The sequence below is a fragment of the Blennius ocellaris genome (assembly GCF_963422515.1).
Source record: "Blennius ocellaris genome assembly, chromosome: 14".
Classification (NCBI taxonomy): Eukaryota; Metazoa; Chordata; class Actinopteri; order Blenniiformes; family Blenniidae; genus Blennius; species Blennius ocellaris.
Genome location: NC_137663.1, coordinates 15207955 through 15230397, shown reverse-complemented (window position 1 = coordinate 15230397; position 22443 = coordinate 15207955). Strand labels below are relative to the sequence as shown.

The window sequence follows — 22443 nt, the reverse complement described above, 5'->3', positions numbered from 1 at the left end:
GTTGCTCTTCTCAACCAGCGACACCAACAAGGACCAGAAACTTTGATTACTATTGCTATTTGATTATTATTATTGTAAACGTACCACTGATAATTAAAACAAGTCAGTTGAAACATACTTGAGTTGCGAGAGCCTAAACAAAAGCAGAATTCTACCTGTTTACATTTACGTTACGCACAAATGAAAAACAGGCTTCTTCTGTGCATGATGATATTGTCAGGGGAACCACTTGCTTTTTAGATTCTACCCTCAATCAAAGAGAAGAAGTCAGGTTTAGTTTGGAAGAGCAGGCCCATGTGCACACACACATCAATTCAATACAACAAGGTCCGCCTCCAGAAGGGGCGCCTCCCATCCCCAGGAGATGTCGAAAAGAAGGAGGATGGCTTCTGCTCCTCAGCTATAAGAGCTTGGATTAATAAAAGCATGTTGTCATAAGAACAGCTGGGACTTGCTTTAGCCCAAGTAAAGCATGTGAGTTGCCAGAGATATGGACTCAGTGAGTTGGTACAACCGCCCCCGAAGGCCTCACCTCGCCATAAAACACAAAGTCCGGCCATAATTCTCATTCGCTGTGATTATTCCTAAACAGTACACATACACTCCTTTTAACTTGTCCGTTCATGTGATGGGTGTGTCCGAGAGCTACCACTGTAGCATTTTTAGAAAGGAAAAAAACAACACAAAACAAACTTAAAGTGCAGGTAATCTCAGCTGTTGACGCACGTCTGCATCACACGATAGTCACGGGAGAAGCTGTGTGACCAATATCTACGTCAGATTAGGAAATTTCATCCATTCGTGCAATAAAGTTGCACTTTCTAACAACCGGAAACATTGGGATAAAGTTCATGTGGAAAATGTGTGTTTTCTTGCTGAAGTTTGCATGAAAACAGTTTTGATGAAAAATAAAAATACTTCCCACAGACAAAATAATACAGTTTTTAGTTAATCATTATCAGTCAAAAATGTATATAATAATACATTAAAGCAAACCTGTACGCTCTGTGCATTCATAGCTGTGTGTGGTTGTTTGTAGAGTGGTTTTGGATTCTGTGTTGCATGCCAGTTTTCCTTTCTGGACTTTCACTGACTGTGTTGACAATTACAGACAAGTGATTTTTGTCTGAGTTGCTGTCATGCCAATTTGTGTGTATTCCACTTTATGCCGGAACATGCGACACTCTTAATCTGGTCTTCTCTTTCTGTTTTTCCTCCACCTCTCTCAACCCTCTGCAATGGCAGAGCATCTTGGGATTGAATTTATGGGTATGAAACAATCCATTTTGACTCTCCACCATAGCGTAGCTTCGTCGACGTCCTTCATTTTTGACATGCTCCTGCTCCATCTGTGGTGTGAAACCTGTAAATCATATCGCCACCCCCCCCCCCCCCCCCCCCCCCCCCGATTAACCATTTGATCACCATTCAGTAACTCATTAGAATGAGAAACTCTCAACTCATGCAACCAATCCTCCATCAAATTAACATGGATGTGATCGCCTTGAACTCTCATACCCGTGCAATGACACTGACGATTAACTGAGTTTCTCTCCTTTTCCCTTTGGATTTTTCCATCTGTAACAAGCATGATGTGTCATGTTTGTGGCCGCCAAACGTCTTCCTTCAATATTCAGCTCTGTCTTTCCAACCCCTTCAGTCTGATCCCTGAAGTTTCTCTCATTGTCTTTGATATGCCATCTCCTCCTTTTTATTCATGTATGACCTTGTCTATTCAATCTCCATCACTCCGTCGTTAGTATAGGTGAAATGTAACTTTTGGATGGGAACTTTAATACCTGAATTATCCTTTAGTGAGTAAATGCTGTGACGTGAGCATGCGATGCCAAATTTAGAATGAGAAGTGTTTCTTCTATCTGTCACTGTTTCCATCCTCCTTCATTGTGAGCTCTTGTTTTCCAGAAAAGTGCTTCAGTGGTTGAGAGAATGAAAAAAAAAATCTTGAGGGGTTTATTCAGAGATCAAGTGCATTCATGTACTGGACAATGCAAACATCAATTTAATTGTATTTGTTTAACAGTCATAAGTAGGTAACAAGTGAATTATTGCCTCGCTTCCTGCTATAAATGAACTGGCTTCAGTGATTTATTTAAGGTGCCAGAAATTTGACACAAATCGGGCTGCTAATGTAAAATGCTGCTGGTGACTGAAATAAAGGAGACTCGTTTGGAAGGAGTTTTACAACTTCAAATCATTTATACTTCATTGTTTATCCGGGACCTCAATTTCCCCACTCAGGAAACACAGACTCTGCCTCAACCACGCATAGGCTCTTCTCTCGAAAAGCAAAAAACAGCAATCATATATTGTATTCACCTCATTTCAAAATGTATTTATTCTTGGAGAAATTATTTTAAAAAGATCAAATATCTGTATTTTTCTTCTCTAAATTCCTGAGTAGATGAACACTTCGTGATGGATTTATCAGATGAAGTATAACACATATCGAAGTGAGCTGTTCTATGAAAAACACTAGTTTACAAGTGTAACAGATTACTCATTTCAAATGTTGACCATATATACATTGAAACTACATTTTCAGAAACTGCAGTTGCTTAATAGATCAGCCTGAGCTCCAAACCCCCACCTCCTCCACGTTACTGCAGCAGAGGGAGCAACAGCATCTGTCGTATTTGTGATTATGTGAGAGGAGAGATTTGAGTGTGAAGTTCGTTGTCAGGGAGAGGGAGGATGAAGCTTCATACTGCTCAGGATTTAGTCAGAAAGAAAAAAAAAAAGATGTGGATGTACATTGAAAAACTGTGAAAATCTTGAAGGTGCTAATTTTTCTTTCCCGTCATTTCTCCATGGTGTGCGTGCGTGTGTGTGTGTGTGTGTGTGTGTGTGTGTGTGTGTGTGTGTGTGTGTGTGTGTGTGTGTGTATTTATGGGTGTGATGTTGACAGAGGCAGAGGAACTTTACCAGAAAAGAGTCCTGACAATCACGGGTATTTGTGTGGCTCTGTTGGTGGTGGGCATCGTGTGTGTCGTTGCCTACTGTAAAACCAAGTAAGTCCAGCTCACAATAGAAACCAATAATCATTTTTGCAGATTTAGCCACATTTCATCCTCAGAAAAAAAAAAAGTAGCTGTTTGCTGCGTGTACAAGCTGCTGGTGCGCTGTAATGGGAATAACAGCTTACTGTCTGAAATCCAATCTTTTTATATTATTACATATGTTTAAATAGTTTGTTGCATTTTGATGTAAAGCAGCTTACTGGGACCAATGTCTGGTTCACAGGAAACAAAGAAAGAAGATGCACAATCATCTGCGACAAAACATGTGTCCAGAACATCCTAATCGCAGCCTAGCAAACGGACCCAATCACCCAGGACCCGGCCCAGAGGAAATCCCGATGGTAAAAGTATGTTTCCAACTGGATTCCTGACTTTGTTAAAGATCACATGTACACAAATGTTATTTTGAGTTATGCACACAGTTTAACCTTGCTTTTTTTTTTTTTTTGTACCTCTGCGTTTTCCACTTCTTCCCCATCCTAGTGCATATCAAAGAATGTCCCACCAACAGAACGAGTCATATGGCCTGTAACAGAAGGATCGATCCCTTCCAGTCACGCCTCTTCCAGATCTCACAACTCTTCCACACGAGCCCACTCATCAACTCACAGGTAGGGGTCTGCTACATGCTCTCTCAGGTGTGCTGTTCAGTTAATATAATTCTCCTCTGGTAAAATATTCAAGTCCATGTTATAGCTTATTAACAGAACAAAATAAACCACCAAATACATTTACATAAACGATCATGTACTATTATGATTAGTTTTCTGCACTGGGCCATAAAATGTATAAAAACTGAATAAAGGCACCTGAAAGAAGAGATATGCTGAGTTTGATTCAGCTTCTCATAATATTTGACTGATTTTAGACAAAACTGCAAAAGCACATACTGTGATGTTAAACTGACTTCCATTTCTTAAATGATGAGATGGAGCTAATCTGCTGCTGACAACAAAATCCATCCAACCTTCTTGTGTGCCGCTTTATCAAACTTAGCATCGCAGGACACTAAAGCCGATCCTAGCCGACTGGATTAAGGCAGGTTACACCTTGTACGGGTCACCGGTTCATCACAGGACAAACTGGGAAAGACATTGTTGCAGGAAAAATGACAGAACTGACACATGCTCAAGGAGAACATGTAAACCCCTACACAGCTTGTGGATACTTTTCCACAAACCTGAACAGAATTGTTACTGTTAATGTTAGCTCCAGACATTTCTATGTCTGACAATTTTTTGACACCTTATGTGTATGTGTAATCCAAGATGGAACCTAAGCCACACACAGAATCTATTGCTTCCATGAGAACATGTGAGGAAACAATATGAATGTGTTGTGCTCGCAATTCTATCCATTACTCCATTTTTGGTTGATTAACTTTTTCCAGATTAGTGCTGGAGCTATTCCCAACTGACATTTCAAAAGTGGCAAGTCTACCTCAGAGAGGTCCAAACTAACACAAAGAGACAGATATATGTAACTGAAGAAAGCATGTCTATGCGAACCAGAAGGAAGGGTGGAAGGAGATCACGCAAGCTCTTCCAGTAAAGTGACAGATGCACCGGCTGGAAGAGAGGTGTAGGATTAAATCATCTGCCTTTGAGAATATTTGCACATTGCCAAGCTTCTTCTCGCCCTGGAACCTGCTGTGTGGGCCGTTAACTCCTTTGTGTGATTATCAGACACGAGGAGCGGACATGGAGCCTGGAACATTCTGACAGCATCCTCTCCGACTCGCCGGGAATGATGTCGTCATCCGTGGGGACCAGTAAATGCAGCAGCCCTGCGTGCATGGAGGCACGAGCACGGCGCGCTGCACACTGTGGTTACTCTGACCCCCATCGGCCGGGGCTGCAGTACGGGGAGTCCTTCGACTCGCTGGGAGACTCTCCGCACAGCGACAGGTGGGACAGCGGCCTGTGTGGCTGATATGGCACTGGGTTTGTCATGAACATTTTGAGAAGTTTCCTCTCTCTGCTGGTTCTCTCTCAGCCTCGAGAGGCCAGTCAGGGCACTCTGAGTGACTCAGTGGAAACTGACACACAGCAGGCATGATGATGAAATACGCTAAGGTAGGCAAGAGTGAGAAACAGTGCTTATTTTAATGGGAACTCAGTGCATACAGCTATTGTAACATTAATCCCTGGCTAGTATGTGATTCCAATTGGCTCGTGTTCCCTTTAAGTTTACGTAAGGAGCGGTTTGAAGTTTTGTGAAATATACGTGTTTGCTGTTTTGCTCACAGTCACATAAGAAGATGTCAATTTCAGTTCCTCATCCAGAATGGTTGGCAGATAAAGTGGAGACACTCTGTCAAAGCAAAGAAACACAGCCTTCATCACCTCCACAGCAGCTTATATTTAGCGTGTACATATTTCTGCTCTGAATCCGCAGAGATGTCAATCTTCTCATGTGACTCTGGGAAACACGTCAAACAGTCATATTTCCCCAAATATCGGACTGTTCCCTTACCATGAACTAGTACATGACAGGTCAAATGCAGTATATTTACTCTAAATATCGTGCTGTCAGGTCTTCCACATGGTGTATATTCAGATAATGTATTTCAGGAGTTTTCACTGTTACCCATGACCTTGATCCGAGTTTGATCTCCAGGCACCTCAGATAGTCCCAGATGTTGTTATAGGAACTCATAGTGACCCCACAACTTTCAAAATGCTCTTCTCGCTCATTCCTAACACTTTTGAATTACAATACAGCTCCGACTTTAAGGATGTGTTGCTCAACAAGGTCGGCTTTAGCACTGCGCTGGGTGGAAATTCAGACATCTGGGAGCATAATTGGTCTCTACTGCATTAACACAACTTCGCCCTCAAAAAACATTTGTGAAACATGCTAATAGACCACAAAGTAGTTTAAATAAGAAAGTGTGTGTGTGTGTGGGGGGGGGTTGTTATGTAAGAAACTTCTGCCTTCCTATCGCTTGTACCATTGTTTCCAAATCTTGGTCCAGAGAGACCCGCACGTCTGCGTGCTTCACACATCTCACAACTCCAGCGCATCTGATACAAATGAATGGGTTGTCATCAGGCTTTTGCAGGGCTTGATGACGGTCCAATGATTTGAATCAGGTGTGTTGGAGCAAGGGTACACCTAACACATGCAGGCCAGTAGGTCTCCCTGGACTACAAATTGGAAACACTGGTTTTATACACAGGCATTTTTTCACTATTTAAAGTCTTCAGAGTCAACATTAATCTCAGTATCTTGCAGGCCAATTATTCCAGAAGAGTCGCTATGAGAAAAGATCTGAGGATACATTTTCATCATCATTTTTCCATTTATTAAAAACAGAAGTGGTCTTATTTTACCATGAAATTTTCATCCAAGGGGGACTAAATCATAATTTGGTGTGTTTGGACACTGACATGAGGCCACATTTATTTCAACAAAGACAAATTGAAAATGTAAACAAATGTTCAGACTTCAGATCTGTATTTATTTTAGATGTATTGGAGTGTCCATTGAACCACTCATCATCGTGGCGTCTTCCAATCAGAAGTGCAGCTGCTTCAGTGAACTACTGCTCACATTTAATCTGAAGAAGATTCAATTATCTCCTCAATTTAATTTTTTTTTTTTTTTAACATTGGGGCCGTCCAGAAGAATAACAGGGAACAGATGTAGGCATCTTATTATACTAAACAATTCTAAAGGTGAAGCACACTGCAGTGATTCATGGACTGCTATTGTTGCAAGATGCAGACTGTAGGTGTTGTCCAGCTTCACTCAAGCTTTATCAGCTGAGCCAAATTTTAAGGAGGTTCGTAAAGCAGCTGAAAACCATAAATATAACAGTATCTGGGTGAACCCTCCTCCCAAGAACTTCTCCATAGCGAGTCAAACAAGATATAGCTGGCCTTTTACGTACTTCACTTCTGAGGATATCAGTTATACCTGCAGAGAGGAGGCATGTGTGCATGAATATCACCGTGGCCACTATGTTGCTCTGCATAGCCAGTTGCTTAATCAACATCCCCCTCAGAGTCCTCCCAGGTAACACATACCTCTTATATCATGGTGACAGCCTCTGCATCAGCTGCATCAGCTGCATCAGCTGAATCAGCGGTGCTGTGGGAACATCTCAGGCTTATGTCTCACACAGCCTCTTTCCCAGTTTCCTACAGGCAGTAAACAAACTCTCCATCCGCTCTGGTTCAAATCAATTCACTACTGCCTTGTCAAATGTAAATCCTGAAATGCTTTTCAGATGTATTGTTTTCTGATTGTAATAATGTAACAGTATATGTATACGTGTGTGTATGTGTGTATATATATGTGTCTCATATATATATATATATGAGACTTATATATGAGACTTTGTTCAGAAAATCAGGCAGCCTTAGTTGTTAGTGGACAGTGGTAAATTTCACGCTATCACCATGAATTGAAAACTTTGTTTTGAAAAGTTGAACATAGAGTTTGCTTATCCATCTCATCGGACAGGCTGGTCCAGACTCCAGACCCCAAGGCAGAATAAATTGAGCCACGAGTTAATTTTAGTAACTGTACAAAGGTTGTCAAAGTTCCTTACTGTTAAGAGCAGATTAAATGTTACAAAGAGGACCATGGTGTTAATAGGCATAGAATAATAATTTGACTTTCACAGTCAATTTATATTTTATACAGTTTGACAACAAAATTATTGACAAAAGAAGGGGATCCAAGACAGATCCCTGACGGACACCACATGAAGCGTGTAAGTGATGATATTGGACATATTATAATTCAAGCAAGTGAAATACACTTCCTTTTTTTGGGGGGGGGGGGTGACTTCGAAAATAATCAATAAAGTGAGTTTTGCTTGGATGATGGGCTATTATTCATAAAACCAGGTTAAATGTATCGGTGGAAATATGACCTATTTCCTTGTTTTTAAGTGCCGGCACAACTTGACACTTGGTGTCAAATGTATATTTAAGCAACAGACTGCTTCCTCTTTCTCAATTCTGGTCTTTGGTCTTCTCTAATTAACGATAGTTTTCTCTGTGTATTTATCGCAGATACGTGTCAGCCCTGACAACACCAGCCCGCCTCTCCCCAGTGGATTTCCATTATTCATTGCCCCCGCAGGTGCCTACCTTCCAGATCACGTCCCCCAATGCCAGTCATGCCATGTCCCTCCCTCCTGCTGTCCACAATCCCTACCCTCTGGAGGACGACCAACCTCTGCTGCGTCGCTACCAGGTGCCCCTACACGACGCCCAGTGCCAGGAGCCCTACCGGCAGCAGCGTCGTACTTATCTAAATGACAGCAGGGGAAGCCTGCCCTCCAGCCCCTACCGGCTGGCTGAGGAAGAAGACTATGAGACCACCCAGGAGTATCTCTCCTCTCGGGAGCAACCAAAGAGAAGTGGGTCCAGTGGAACGGGCAGCCGGCGCTGGCGCAGATCCAGACTGAACGGCCACGTGGCCCCACGTGGATACGAGGCATCTCGGGACTATGGGTCGCGAAGCTGCCTAACAGATAGTGAGTCAGAGGAGGACGGGGAGAGCACGCCCTTCCTCAGTATGCAGAACATGAATGCCGAGCCCTCCACCATCTACAGGCCGGTGGACAGTCGGACTTCTCACTCGTCAGGGCGGCACAGTGGGCATGGGAACATGCACACGAGACTCACACACTCACGCTCCAAACCGGACAATACACCCCATTAAAGAGTGATACTGAACCAACAAAAATCAATATAGTATAGACCTGCATCTATAAGAAATATTTTTATTTTATATAACTGACAGATATTCTAAACAAATGAAATATTTATTTTCATTTTAGCAAAAGTTGTCTACTAGTTAACAGCAAAGACTTTTTTATAGGGAAAACTCTATTTATATGTACATTTTGATTTACAGCATAAAAAGATGTGCCAGTTTTTTCACAACGTAAAAAATAGAGTAATATTGTGGTGCCTTTTGCTGTATGCCGATGCCAGAGGGCCAGTGGAGGTTTTTGTAGCCTTTCTTATATGGACGCCTCATTTTTTTATACACATTTATGTTTGTTTTTTCCTCTCTGGTTTCTTGTTTCACTTTCTTTTCAAATTGCATTCTTTAAGAAGTCTAGCCCCACTGGAGCATAACTCCTTTCATATCATGCAATATAAACCAATTCAACATAAAGTGTATGTTTACATTGATATGATTCGCCTTTAGGGTTTTTTGATTTCGGATCTATTAGAGCGCCTGATAAATACAACGTAGATTACTTTTGCCCTCTGACTAATGTCTACAGAGAGAGAGAGAGATGGAGGGAGAGAAACAGAGAGAGAGAGAGAGAGAGAGAGAGTGTGTGTGTGTGTGTGTGTGTGTGTGTGTGTGTGTGTGTGTGTGTGTGTGTGTGTGTGTGTGTGTGTGTGTGTGTGTGTGTGTGTGTGTGTGTGTGTGTGTGTGTGTGTGTGTGTGTGTGTGTGTGTGTGTGTGTGTGTGTGCATGCCAGCTTGCTTGCATGCATTTGTGATTGTTAGATGAATTTCATTGTTTGTTGTGATAACATCAAACGTGTGGGTCTGCTGGCATCTCAGGAGAGCTGAGAGTGGAGCGTCTCCGAGGTTCACAGAGTAGTGGTTTATCAGAACAGAGGCAGAGGCAAAACAAAAACATTGCATCTGCTTTCACTCCAATCCTCCTCCGCTCCATCTCCCATGTCCCATCATCTTTCTGTGTCCTATCTGTGTTTGTGGCATGGTGTTAAAAGGCCACACAGTGTCTCAGGATTTCCACATGCTCTCCCCCACTTCCACCTTAAAACTCCGTTCACTCTCTTCCTCAACTTAAGGTCTACCTAAGACTACGGTTCTCACCTGCTGAGTACCTCGATGTAAACATACAGTCTACCAGTTCCCTGCATACTCCTCTCCAGAGAAAAAGAAAAGCCAGGTGGAAACCGCTCAGTGGAGAACAGTACTAGACAAATTAATATAAACGAAATAGCTGTGAAACTTTGGAGGATCATACAATGCAAAAATATGCAAACTTTCTATTTTGCTGTTTGATTACATCATTTTCTAAGAGGTGACTGTAGTGTGTTGTGTGTGAAAAAACTATGTGATGCCTGTAGTGTAGAATGAAATAACATGATACAAATGCATATTTACCTGAGTTATGTTTTTGAAACCATTATGCAGCCATCTATCAAGCTGTCAGCCTTTCTTGTTCACGTACTCACCTCCATCGAATGACTGTGTACATGAGTTATTTTATCACTTGTTTTTATCCCACTCCACTTCACATGCACACTTCTAATGTCAAATAGCATCCAGATAGTGTCTCCTCCGATAGTACTGTGTGCTGCTTTGTCTCGTTGACGGATCTAGTCATTTCAAATTTCAGCCTGTAAATGATGATAATTAAAGGAATTCATTTAAGCCCTTTGTCCTCCACTGATGAGAAATGATATTGAAAATGTATTTCAAAACAAACCATGGAAAGGTGATGCTGTGATAAAAGACAGCTGATAATGTTTATTGGTTTGTTCCTACTCCTTGTTTTAAAAAGAAAACGACGAAATGCTGAATTATCAAGCGATTTTTGACCTTTTAAAAACGTCTTAATAAGATTGATCGGCTACCCAAACGGTAAATGCACGGGAGTGTTGTTTTAGGGAATGGTCGCTGGTCACACCACAGTCACATGTTACAAATATTTCATTGAGTTTCTCACATCCCGGTCTAATTTTGTATGTCTGAATAATGCAGAAGACGGCACTGCACTACTAGTTCCAGCGTGATACTTCCCTCACTTTGCCAGTCCCCTCACCGCAATTGAGATGCTCCCAGGCACATCCTGCCAGTCTCTACTGTTTAATTTTATGACCTCCTCCCACCCCGCCCCACCTGACCCCGCCCTCGCTTGAAATGTTTGAACACCTCTCCTCTGCATGTCCTTGTGGTCAAGGTTAGATGGGTGCATGGTTAATAAAAAAAAAAAAAAGAAGAAAAAATTTTAAAAAAGCAGCAGACAATTCTTTTTCCAGTCAGTGAAAGTGTATTTCATTTAACATTCAGCAATAAAAAAGAGAACCTTTCCCCCATGTCATTCCTGAAATATGCTAGAAAAAAAAAAGAAGAAAAAATGCGAGATTGTCATAGATTGTAAAATAAAATGAAAAATGAATCCACCTGTTCATATGAGAAAATAAATCTTTATTCATATCATTTTACGTTGTAGTTATTTCTGCAGAAAACTTTTGCTCTGCATTTTGAAGTCATGGTTTGTTTTTGGAGTACGGTTTCCACCCGTCTGCCGTCCGTATGATACACAGTGTGTCTCCCGAGTGCACACATAAAACCTGATGTTGAAATAAAATCTGTTTAATACGGTGAGTGGGGATTTATAAATTATGCCTAAAACTGGTTTAGATTGTTGCTGTGCTCTTTAAAGTGATAGTTAATACAGACATCTACCATAAAAACTACACCTCTTGCGTGAGAGCTGAATATTGTAAAATTATATAACTATGTCAAAGAGGAAAATCTGATGTAGGTCTGGTCTCAGTTAAAGAACAATAACCATCAAACGGCTGTTACATCATTTATATTACCAATCAACTGGATATGGATTACACCGGCATCATCAGATTAATGTTGAGGATCATTTGTGATCATTTAATCCTGTAAGTTATATCAGCCTTATCAAATGGAACACAAGCCACTTTGTCAGACTCATATCTTTAAAAAAATAGATGTTTGTGGTCAGTGTGGTCAAAGCTTGATGAAATACTTTGACTTATAGCTTCAAGGAGTTTGAGCCTCATTTTTTTTTAAATCATATACAGATGTTGCTCTGATGAGATTGTGCATTAGCAGGAATGATCCACTAGATGGTGTCACAGCAGTGAACTGCTCAGTCTCATTTTTATAATAAGAGGTTATACTGTATTTTCATTTTATCAAATAGCAGAACCACGTGTATAAAACAGACAGGAGTGGGATTTGTGTCAAACATATGAGCAAAGACACTGACCTGACTGCCCTTTGAAATCACAATCAAAAAACATAAAATATGCTGTATAAACTCAAGTAAAGCTGTAGTGTTTAACCCTTTATGGGTAAAGTCTCTGTACTTGATAACTTCCTCATTTCTTTAAATTTCTTAGTATTTTAGCCACCAATGAATACACGACACATTAAGTTGTTGTGCAACACACTGACATATGTGAAGCTTGGCCACAGTTGAAAAACTGCTGTGGAAATTATGGTAATTTCTACTTAAAATCACTTAAAAATATAGAACAACGTTGTTATTAAAGTTCATGTCATCCTTTATTTTAAAAAAAATCATATCTAATGATACAGTCATATTTACATATAAGGCATTGAAATGTTGATCAGTAGTATTTTCCTGAAATGAGCAGGCTTTTGCTCAGTTTTACGCTTTACAATTGATTTTGATATTACTAATGACCTAAAATAGGAATTTCATTCCTTAAATAAAATTTAAAAAAAATCCTCCCAAAATAAAAGACAATGTTAAAAAAAAAACACAAAAAACTAAGTAGCCCTCCATACAACATTGTGAAAAGTTCTTATTAAATGCCCTAACAGGTCCTAATAAAAACTAGCCATGAGGAGCAGCGAAACACACTCTTTTTCCTCCTTGCGTGTAAATGTGTATTAATGTCATCGGGAGCACTTTATTGATTCTCATGTTGGTTTCTAGATTTTGACATGTTTCCGGATCCTGCTGGTTTTTCTTCTCTGTCATGGAAATATTGCATAAAGTCTCACTGCTGGATCATGGCAGGAGTGGGAGAGGTTTGTTATGCCAGTGCATAAAACATGGTCACCAAGTGGAAACAAAAACACACACACTGCACAATCTTTCTCATCAAACATTGAAAGCTTTACAGATATTAGTTACACAAGCCTGTGAGACTTACAGGCTTAATATTTAAAGGCTGGCGGGATCGTTTCAACCTTATTCCTGGAAAGCCTACATGCAGGTACAAGGTTAATAATCAAGAACAAACAAAAATGTCAGCCGTGCTTGGGAGAAATCCTTCTTTTATGCGTTCCTTCATAATGTAACATTAGGTCGGTTTACTCATTGATCTTTCCAGACCAGGCTCAGGCTCAGGCTGGCAAAAATCATGGCACAGCAGCTCTTGCATCTCTTTCTTTCTGCTGTTTGCCCGCCTTGCGATGGGTGGCACTGTTTTGTTCCTGTTTTTTTCCATGTGTTTGAAATTGAGTCCTTGATGTCCTGCTCTGACTTGCTTGAATTAATTGAGCTGATGATGACTCAGTCCAGTTCAATGTGACTTTACCATACCACGCTTTGCTGGTATTGGGCTTCAGCAGATGAAGACAAAGGACATATTCACACAGAATAGCTGTTGATTTCAATCAAGACTTGTTTAGATATACAACATTCTTCATATTCAAGTATCAAAAACAACAGTGAATGCATGCTTCTTTTTTTTTTAACCGCTCAGGTTTAAAAATACAAGTTAATCTAAACAGATACTTACAATAAAAAAATTGTGCTTGGTGCAACATTGTGGCTAAATTACTTTGTGCCTAAGATAAGCAAAAATCTGATTGTCGACAACACTCATTTCTCCATATTGACCTGTCAAACAATAGCATTTGCAACTCCATTTCTCCATGAAACACAATGAACTCTTCATGGAAATCAAAGCCACAGAAAAGAAGCAGTACCTGCTCTACTCTCATTAACATGTCAGCAGAAACATCAGGAGCACAGTGCAGACGCCCTCAGGCAGCCTGCTTCAGGAGATTCGCCTGGGTGTCTTGTAAGATTACTGCCTCCTTTGGTGACTGTTTGGATCGTATCCCAGATCCCCTGTGTTCAAAATAGAAAAAAAAAAAAAATGCAAATCTGACAAATCAGTTTCTCTCTCTCTCTCTCTCTCTCTTTCTCTCAACTGTCTATGCCTTTCTTTTTTTGCACAAGTAAACCGTGACGGTGAGGCATTTGTTTCATCGTTTCCTTGCTGAATGCAGGAAATGTGGAGAAGGAAGAAAAGACTTAATACTTCACCTTTCCTCCACGTCTTGTATTGTGTCAGGAAGGGGAATGCCGCGTGTTTCTGGGAGGAATATTCCAGCCAGCCCGCTGATGATTGGAGCGCCTCCATAGATCAAACCAGGCAGCCAGGCAATGTATTCACCAGTGAGGAGCACCATGGGAGCCACCATCGCTCCGACACGAGCCATCATGGACACCCATCCCATACCAGTCTGACTGTGGTGCAGAGAGAAGACCCCAAAAAAATAAAACCCGACATTTGAAAACAGTAAAACATTACCCAGAGTGCAGTAGGGATCTCCAGCTGCACCTTTAAAATGTGCACTATGGTTAATGATCTCAATACAACATATTGGAAGGGAAAAAAAGACAACTGAGGCCTTTGTTTCTCAGAAACATGTGCGACTGCACAGTGTGCAGCACACATATCAGGTCACGTTCATTCCTGCATTTGAATATTTGAAAAGCCAATCCGCTTGAGGACTGTTTGTTTGAGGCTGATGAAACTCGGAAAAACACGCCATTCAGGACCAACCGTTGCTGCGTTTCCAGAGATTGGTATGATAAACAAACAGACTTCTGCCCCAGAGGCCGTTGTGTATGCAAATAGCTTCAGAACCCCAGTGTCAATAGCACCTTGGATATGCATGAACTGAGCAGACAGTGAGACTGAGCTGAATCTGAACTTATTACTGATGGCATGACCCAAAATCTATAAAATCTCTGCACAAATCAAGATGTTGCATCATTTAGGTTACTGGCACAAAAATGCTCCGCGTGGATTTGTACTGCAACTGTTTCCAACTCTTCGCGACCTTTGAACTCCGGGTCAGTGTCTGCTCTATTAATTGTTCCCGTCTCCTCTGTGACCCGTTTTCTCTGTCTGTACATGGAACTATATCATAACAAAGTGCAGCAACGCATAGATCTTTGGGTGTAACCACAAGTGCATTTTGAAATATTTTCATGCAGAAAGTTCCAGGCCAGTGTTCGGATTAACGCAATATAATGTTAGTAGGATGTTCCTGGGATGCCACTGTTTTTGCCGTAGTGTTCTTGTAATGTAAATGATTTCTCTGATGAAATGAGTTACTAACCAGTCATTAATTCCCTGTAGTGAGCTTGTTACAAATGTTGCAGAGCTGATATAGAACTTTAGCCAAAGCTGTTGCATATATATATATATATATATATATTCATTCAGCCATCGGTTTTCGGATTTCTCTGAAGGACAAGTCAGCTGCCATCCGGTCCTGAAACAGCACCACAGGAGCTGCAATTGGAACTGCTCTACCTTCAATCTGACTCCATCTTAAAGTATCAGTTCAACTCTCTGAATTACTTTTAAGCTTCACTTAATGAAGCCGCATTTCCAAACCGCTGAAGGACGCCGCATGCGGTGTTGATATGTGTGAGCCAACCCTCCATTTCATGAATGTCAATGAAGCTACCACAAATCCAAGTTCAGGGACGAACTGCTCAGATCTATTTTCAGATTTGACACAACAAAACTAACAACAGACTTTGATGCACTGGCCAAAAAGGGAGACCAAGGACACTGTCAATGTAAGTTTATCCAAATGAACTATTAACTGGTATTCAGAAAGTTTGATTTTGTTGCTGTATAAACAAAAGATAGGGTCCATGCGGTCAGTAGAATCTCGACTGAATTGGTGGAAACCTATTTGATGGAGACACATTTGTTGCCATGAGAGACTTACCGAATGATGGTTGGGTACAGCTCTCCTGAGTAAAGGTAACAGCAGTTGAAGGATGCGGCGAGACAACCTTTACCCCACACGGCCAGACAAGTGCGTGCAGTTTGATTTTCTGAACACAAACGCAACGGCATAATGAGATCACTGACTTGCTTCGACACAACCTCACGTGAATCGTAGTGTGTGTCGTACCAAGAGGTACCAGCACGTTGATCAAAATAGTGATTCCAGCGATGATCAGAGCGCCACACTGTGAAGGCCGGCGGCCAATAAAACTCATACAGATAGTTATGACAACTTTAGCTGGGATGTCAACGGCTCCAAAGATGACTTGTATCAAGTAGATATCCACGCCAAACTTTTGTAGATCCATGGCAAGACCATAGTAAGCAAAGCTGGTTGATAACCTAAGAAAAAAAAACAAAAACACATTTAGTGTCTTTACAGTTTTAGAAAAAGAACTCAAAAGCTGCCACCTTCTTCTCGAGTAAGTATAGAGTGTGTACCAGACGGCACTGAGGCTGAGAGTCATGACCCTCATATGGGGAGTACGAAAGAGATCCAGGACCGAGTAGGAGCCCTGAGCACAGGACAGCTCCTTTTTCATCGACTCCTGGAGTGTCTACACACAAAGACAGTCATATCACTGCGTCATCCCTCACACACACACACACACACACACACACACACACACACACACACACACACACACACACACACACACACACACACACACACACACACACACACACACACACACACACACACACACACACACACACGCACACACAGTGGTGGTACAACAACAGTCAACTTACTTTAATACTAATTTTTTCTCCTTCCTCTTTGTACCCGTTGAACTTTGCCACACTCTGGAGGTTCTTCACGGCTATATCGGCCTTATTATTTAGGGCTAACCATCTTGCGGATTCATGAAACCACCTGAAAGAAACATTTGTTTAGTGTGTTTGGTAACATATCAAACTATGTATTCCAGTTACATTCATAATATTGATCTTAAATATCAAAGGTGCTGTGACTGAGAAAATGACAATTACTTCCAGGAATGTTCCCTTTATCACAAGACAGACTGGATACTAGAAGAACTACATTTATTGCAACACACCTGTCAATATATGTATGTATGTATGTATGTATGTATGTATGTATGTATGTATGTATGTATGTATGTATGTATGTATGTATGTATGTATATATGTATGTATGTATGTATGTATGTATGTATGTATGTATGTATGTATGTATGTATGTATGTATGTATGTATGTGTGCTACATGTGCATGTACCAATGCATAATTGTAATGGAATGTATATACAGTGTATACATATATACTTAATAATAGTTATGGCATAACATTAGTCAAATGGTAAAAGGGCTAAAGTGCACTTTCTATCCATAGCCAGTCATGGGGATCTGGGGATTATATAACTTTGAGACAATAGTGTTATCCACTCCCGCAATGTGTGTGTCCCTTTTTATGTATCCTTGTCGCTGTAAGTGATTCTTTTTTTGTGTGTGATTTGCAACTCACCAGGATATCAGGAAGAAGACATAAAAGGGCAAGGATACGGCCAGGGTCAGCCACCTCCAGTCTCGTAGGAAGTAGGCTATGAGTGCCAGGATCAGCTGTCCCACCGTGTAACAGTAGCCTGTTATTGTCCCCATCAAAGTTCGCACACGGGTAGGGATCCACTCGACAACTACGATTTAAAAATGCCACATATTGAAGTATTTTGGCATTTTCAATATACTCTCTCAGTATGTGGCTGTATTTCCTCTGTGCGCCGAAATGTCTTACTGAGTGAGAAGGTGTTGAGTCCCACACCGGACAGGGCCATGCCGCAGCCGAACCGGAAAAAACAGTACATGGAGAAGGAGGTGGAGAAAGCAACGCCTGTCCCGGACACTGCCATCAGCAGGTTAGAGATGAGCACGAGGATTCGCCGGCCATATCTAAGACCAGGAATGAGCCATACAAATGCTTATCTGATGCTTTGCATTGTTTGGCACAGAAGAGAAATGCATGTTTGCAAATATACTTTACCGGTCTGCAAGGCCTCCAAAGACGATAGCACCTACAAGCACACCTCCCATGTATACAGTTTGTCCCATTTCCTTGAAGGAGCGCATGTCACACACCAAATGCCACTGAAAAATGAACACAAGTTAAAATCTTTACACATTGAACAGTTCACGTCAAACATCTTGGAACAAAACACAAAATAATTGGTCCTCACGTCCGATATGATCGTGGAGCTCATCTCGGTCATATTATAGGACCAACCGTCTGTGCATCTCTGCAGGTCAGTATCGTCAACATCCCCCTGCTGCCCTGAATCTGAGCTCCCGTTCTTAGCCAGGAGGTGCCACTGTGGAGCAATGTAACGCTGGCATCTGTGTGGATTCCCCTTGTGGTCCATTGGCACTGTGATGCGTAGCATTTCCTCCGGGCTCAGCTGGCTCTGGGACATATTGGAGTGTGCGCTGCAGAAGTGGGGAGGCACGGCGGCCACAAAGTTCTGCAGCAGGTTGTGACTGGCCATCATCAGGACAGGTATGGACAGGAGGGTCACATGCGTGATCTGAAAGCGGCCTGTGCCACCCACCTGATCCAGGAGGTCACCAAAAGCCATATTTCTCTTCTGAATGCCTCTAAAAGGATGTTGTTGTTTCCCAGATTAAATCTTGGATGTGCAAAATAGAGTTGGCTGTTTCTGCACCTGTGACAACATTGGAAAAAAGCATCAGCTGCAAAAAAAAAGCACTTAGTGAGCCACTTAAAAGTGTTAGATAACAGGAAATTTGTTAGACTTACCTGGTAAATTAGTCCTTTCTCGTTACATAAGATATACAGAAAAAAAAATCTGCCAGTTTAGTAAATTTGGCAGCTTTATTAAAACAGCTCCCTCACATTGCTATTATTTCGCATTAAATCTTTCAAAGTGTCCCAGAGAGAGTCCTTTAAAAAAAAATAAAAAAAAAAATCTGAAAGAAGTAAAAGAAGCCGTCTTGTTGCTGCAGCGTCTCAATGTGAGTAATCAGCTCTCAAATTCCAACAGCTTTTCAGAACTTCGGATTATTTGAAGTACAGTCAAACCTCCGGAGGTATTACCAGCTCACTCCGCGAGTGCTGAGGTAGAATGCAGAGTTCTTACTGTGCAGACGCAAAGTAGCGTTGAAGTATTTGAGAGCAAATGAGCTCCAGCATCCAGAGTGGGCTCATAACTCCGGTCAGCTCTTTGCCCCTTTGCACCGAGACACACTCTATGACCTTTAGTCCTGTTTCGCTCATCTGTGTGCAAGTGTTGTGCTTTTCAGCTTCTCTGCATGTGAGGTTACGTAAAGAATCTTTTTTTTCTTGGACGGTTTTGCTTTCCCTTATTTACTTTTCTTTCTTTTTTTTAACTTGTGATTGTAAATTGATTTTTTCATAAATACAAGGATCAATATTAACAGTAAGAGGAAATAATGTTCAGACGTCATTAAGTAAAACAATAGGTACAGAACTTAGAAAAGATTTGGATGAACATTTAACTTTGAATCCCATGTTCAAACACAGACGTCATTGTCAATAACTGACTCTGAAATTATGTCAGAAGGAGATCTTTTCACACAGTAATGAGCACCTTATTTTCTCTAGACAATGTATTATTTGTATTCTGTTTGTTGAGCATGTGTAGCTAAAAAAAAAAAAAATCACATTCCAAAACACATATGTGACATTTCAGCCTGGCTTGCATCCTGGAAATGAGTTTTGAAGAATGTGTGCATTGTGTAAGGATCAGCATGAGATGTCAAACCCAATGAAGCTGCAGGTGCGCCAAAGAAAAAAACAACAAACCCAGTTTTTTCAGCTGTGAGAGTGTTCGGTGGAAAGATTTGTCCCTTTTGATTCCCCTCTTTATCACGTTACTTTGTACTTTGAGCCTGTGTCGCATTGCTTTCTGACAGAATATATGAAAAAGTGCTGGAGACTGAAAATGGGGATACAAACAGTCTGCTACACAGACCTTGTGAGCTTTGTGGAAGTTCAAACGGGTGCAAGTCAAGAGTGACTACTCAAAAAGACAGTATCCAGTTACTTTGTGTACAATCACTTCAAACAACAGTCTTGTTATGTAACAAAGGTGATTTTTGTAATGAGTATGGGAAACAAGTAAAAGAGTGCTCTGCATACATGACTGATGCATTGTGTAATTGGATGTAAGAGGTAACCAGGTTTTCATTCATGTGGTATTTTGAAAGTAATTGTGTGTTTCCAGAAGTCTGCTCTGGCATGTAGAAGCTACCAGAGGCCAACAGGCTCATGACCAAAACAAAACAAACAGAATTACTGCGTCTCTTATTAGGGAGGGCATGATTGCATGGGCCGAGTGGAGAGAAGTGTGCATCCATCACCTCACCATTGTGGATCATTGTGGTGATTACTCTTCTTTACTGGACACGATTGTCTGAGCAGAGTTTGTGATATCTGTCTGATCCAGTATTTGAGAATCCCCAAGTATTAATTTGAAGGGACAAAGTCAGAGTCAAAACATTCAACACAACCACATTCAGATGTGGATAAGCATACACTGACATCAATAAGACAGAAGGGAAATAAAGACCTACATGTATTGACCAACTGCAGATTTGTTTCTGCTGCATAACACCCACAGTTTCACCCAAGATGACCTTCGCTTCCTCTAACTACTGAGCTGAGAACAAGCACAGGCAGCCGCATCATTTTCAACATCTGCTGAGCCAAACAAGCTCATCAGATGGGTAAACACATATTTATTTATGCATGTAAGTGCCGTCTACCAATAGACTTTCACTGTTCATATTGATCAGATTGACTGTAATTGTATGTACATAAGACATTACATTAATTTTGCACTGTTGTTGAGGAGAAATTTTTATAAAGCCCTCCGGGTTTCTTTGTCTTCCTGGCCCACATCCACATACTGAACTATGAAACTGTAAACAATTTCTGTGCTTGGATGTGCTAAACTAATAAATAAATGCATTAAAGTCCATCTGGTGGTAAACATCGTGAAAGCGATGGAATTAATATGCATGACTTACACACACAACCTACAGACACAAGCGAACATCCCGTAAGAATACAAAATATGTTCCTCAAAATGTGTTAATCCTGCATCTCATGAAGAAATATTCAGTTCACCGGCTGCAACAATGCCTGTTTTTACGTCTCTTCAATAGACAAAAAGAGACCCCAGAACTTTGTCAAAACATGTTTATATGAAAGGGAATTACTAATAGGTCTTTGATTTGGAACAGCATGGAAACAATCTTGTGACACATTGTGAATGTTTTTGATGAGGACCTGCATCCATCTTTTAAGCTGTTTCCTTAAACTCAAAGTTGCAGGGGTCAGGACTCAACCACAGACAATTCAAAGCCTCAAATACAAGGTTTTTTTTTTAGGGGGGGCTGTATAAGTAAAGTAGAGTACCTGGAGAAAACTTGCGCAACTTACACTCCGGACAGTACGAACCTGAACTCAGTATATTCTCACTGTGAGATGAGAGTTTGTTTAAAATGATGCACATCCTTGTTTTTTGTACAGAACTGTACAGTTAATATTTAAAACAATATCTAACCATGTTCTTCTGGTCCCAGATTGCAATACTACTCCAAAGTTCAGCGGTTTTTGTATTCACCTTCTGGAAAACCATGAATTGAAAAAAAAAAAAAAAAATGAATGCCTTAACCATGTAAAATATATGCAGTAAAAATAAGTGTTATTTGATTAAGTTAAAATTAGCTGCAGGCATCACAGTTGTACCTCAACAGTTGTAATGAGGTTTTTTTCACGATATGAAATATGTCAATATCATCTTTCTTGTCAACACTGAATAATAAAGTAATTTTTCTCTTTTTTCTTGTAAACCCATTGAAGCGATTTGAGGAGTGCTAGCTTTATAGCTGAAAATAAATATTTTGTGTAAACCTGTCATGTTCGGGTCTTTGGGTTTGCTTTACGCACATTGACGAACATTGTCAGCCTGCTGTTAACGCGTAACAAATTTCCAACTGTGAGTTAGTGTTTGTCACTAAATTGCAGTTCTCATGAGAGCAAAGGGTCTTTCTGGGAACATATTGACAAACTCTTTCCTTTTTTGTTTTTTCCTTGACGTTATCTGAAGCCATTCAGTATTTCTTGCGTTTGAACTTTAAACTTCTTTAAAAAGACAAACTCTGAACGAACGAGTTATCTTACAATTTATCGCTCAGGTGAGCCTACTGTTGCGGTCACGTTGACAATAGCGAGAAAACCACGTGTGAACTCATGTGTGGTGTTGTTTCTGTTGATGTGTCCATAGTTCCTGAGCTATGACGGACTATCTTGGCCTTGGCGTCACCGAAAGTACAGAATGGTTTAATATTTGTGAAAACACCAGGTCTACTACTATAAACTATTTCCCTTTTCATCCTCAAGATGCTCTTTTTTTAAAATCTCTTTGTGAAAATGTTAAATGTTTCCAAATGTTTGCTGTTTGCTACTGGTTTAATGATTTGAGTGCAGCAAAGTTTTTTTTTTGTTTTGTTTGTTTGGATTTTTTTTAATCTGATGGCCTATTTTATCTTGTAATTTGTATAGCAGTGGTGTTTGGGGTATGAAACACAGCTGCAAAACCTTCATTGT

The 22443-nt window shown here is 40.7% G+C and overlaps 2 protein-coding genes across 3 annotated transcripts in view; one reads left to right on the top strand and one right to left on the bottom strand.

Annotated features, from left to right (window-relative positions):
- nrg2a (neuregulin 2a) overlaps positions 1 to 9307 on the top strand; it is a gene marked incomplete at its 5' end in the record, with an annotated part of 65496 nt that extends 56189 nt beyond the window's left edge. Inside the window, 6 exons of one of the 2 annotated variants that reach the window (XM_080508305.1) lie at positions 1246 to 1269; positions 2927 to 3029; positions 3262 to 3385; positions 3522 to 3649; positions 4724 to 4945; positions 8066 to 9307. In XM_080508305.1, the coding sequence (XP_080364431.1) occupies positions 1246 to 1269; positions 2927 to 3029; positions 3262 to 3385; positions 3522 to 3649; positions 4724 to 4945; positions 8066 to 8720 (1256 nt within the window). In that variant the 3' untranslated portion in view covers positions 8721 to 9307. The remainder of the gene's footprint in view (positions 1 to 1245; positions 1270 to 2926; positions 3030 to 3261; positions 3386 to 3521; positions 3650 to 4723; positions 4946 to 8065) is intronic. The other variant, XM_080508304.1, reaches the window with a different exon arrangement.
- Positions 9308 to 13757: 4450 nt separating this feature from the next.
- On the bottom strand, positions 13758 to 18424 carry slc22a6l (solute carrier family 22 member 6, like; the record flags this gene model as incomplete). The annotated part of the gene is made up of 10 exons (XM_080508290.1): positions 13758 to 13865; positions 14064 to 14267; positions 15773 to 15881; positions 15962 to 16176; positions 16276 to 16391; positions 16588 to 16711; positions 17323 to 17491; positions 17590 to 17744; positions 17836 to 17939; positions 18029 to 18424. 10 exons carry the CDS (start codon positions 18422 to 18424, stop codon positions 13778 to 13780), a joined length of 1680 nt encoding a protein of 559 aa, XP_080364416.1. The 3' UTR covers positions 13758 to 13777.
- Between the last annotated feature and the right edge of the window lie 4019 nt (positions 18425 to 22443).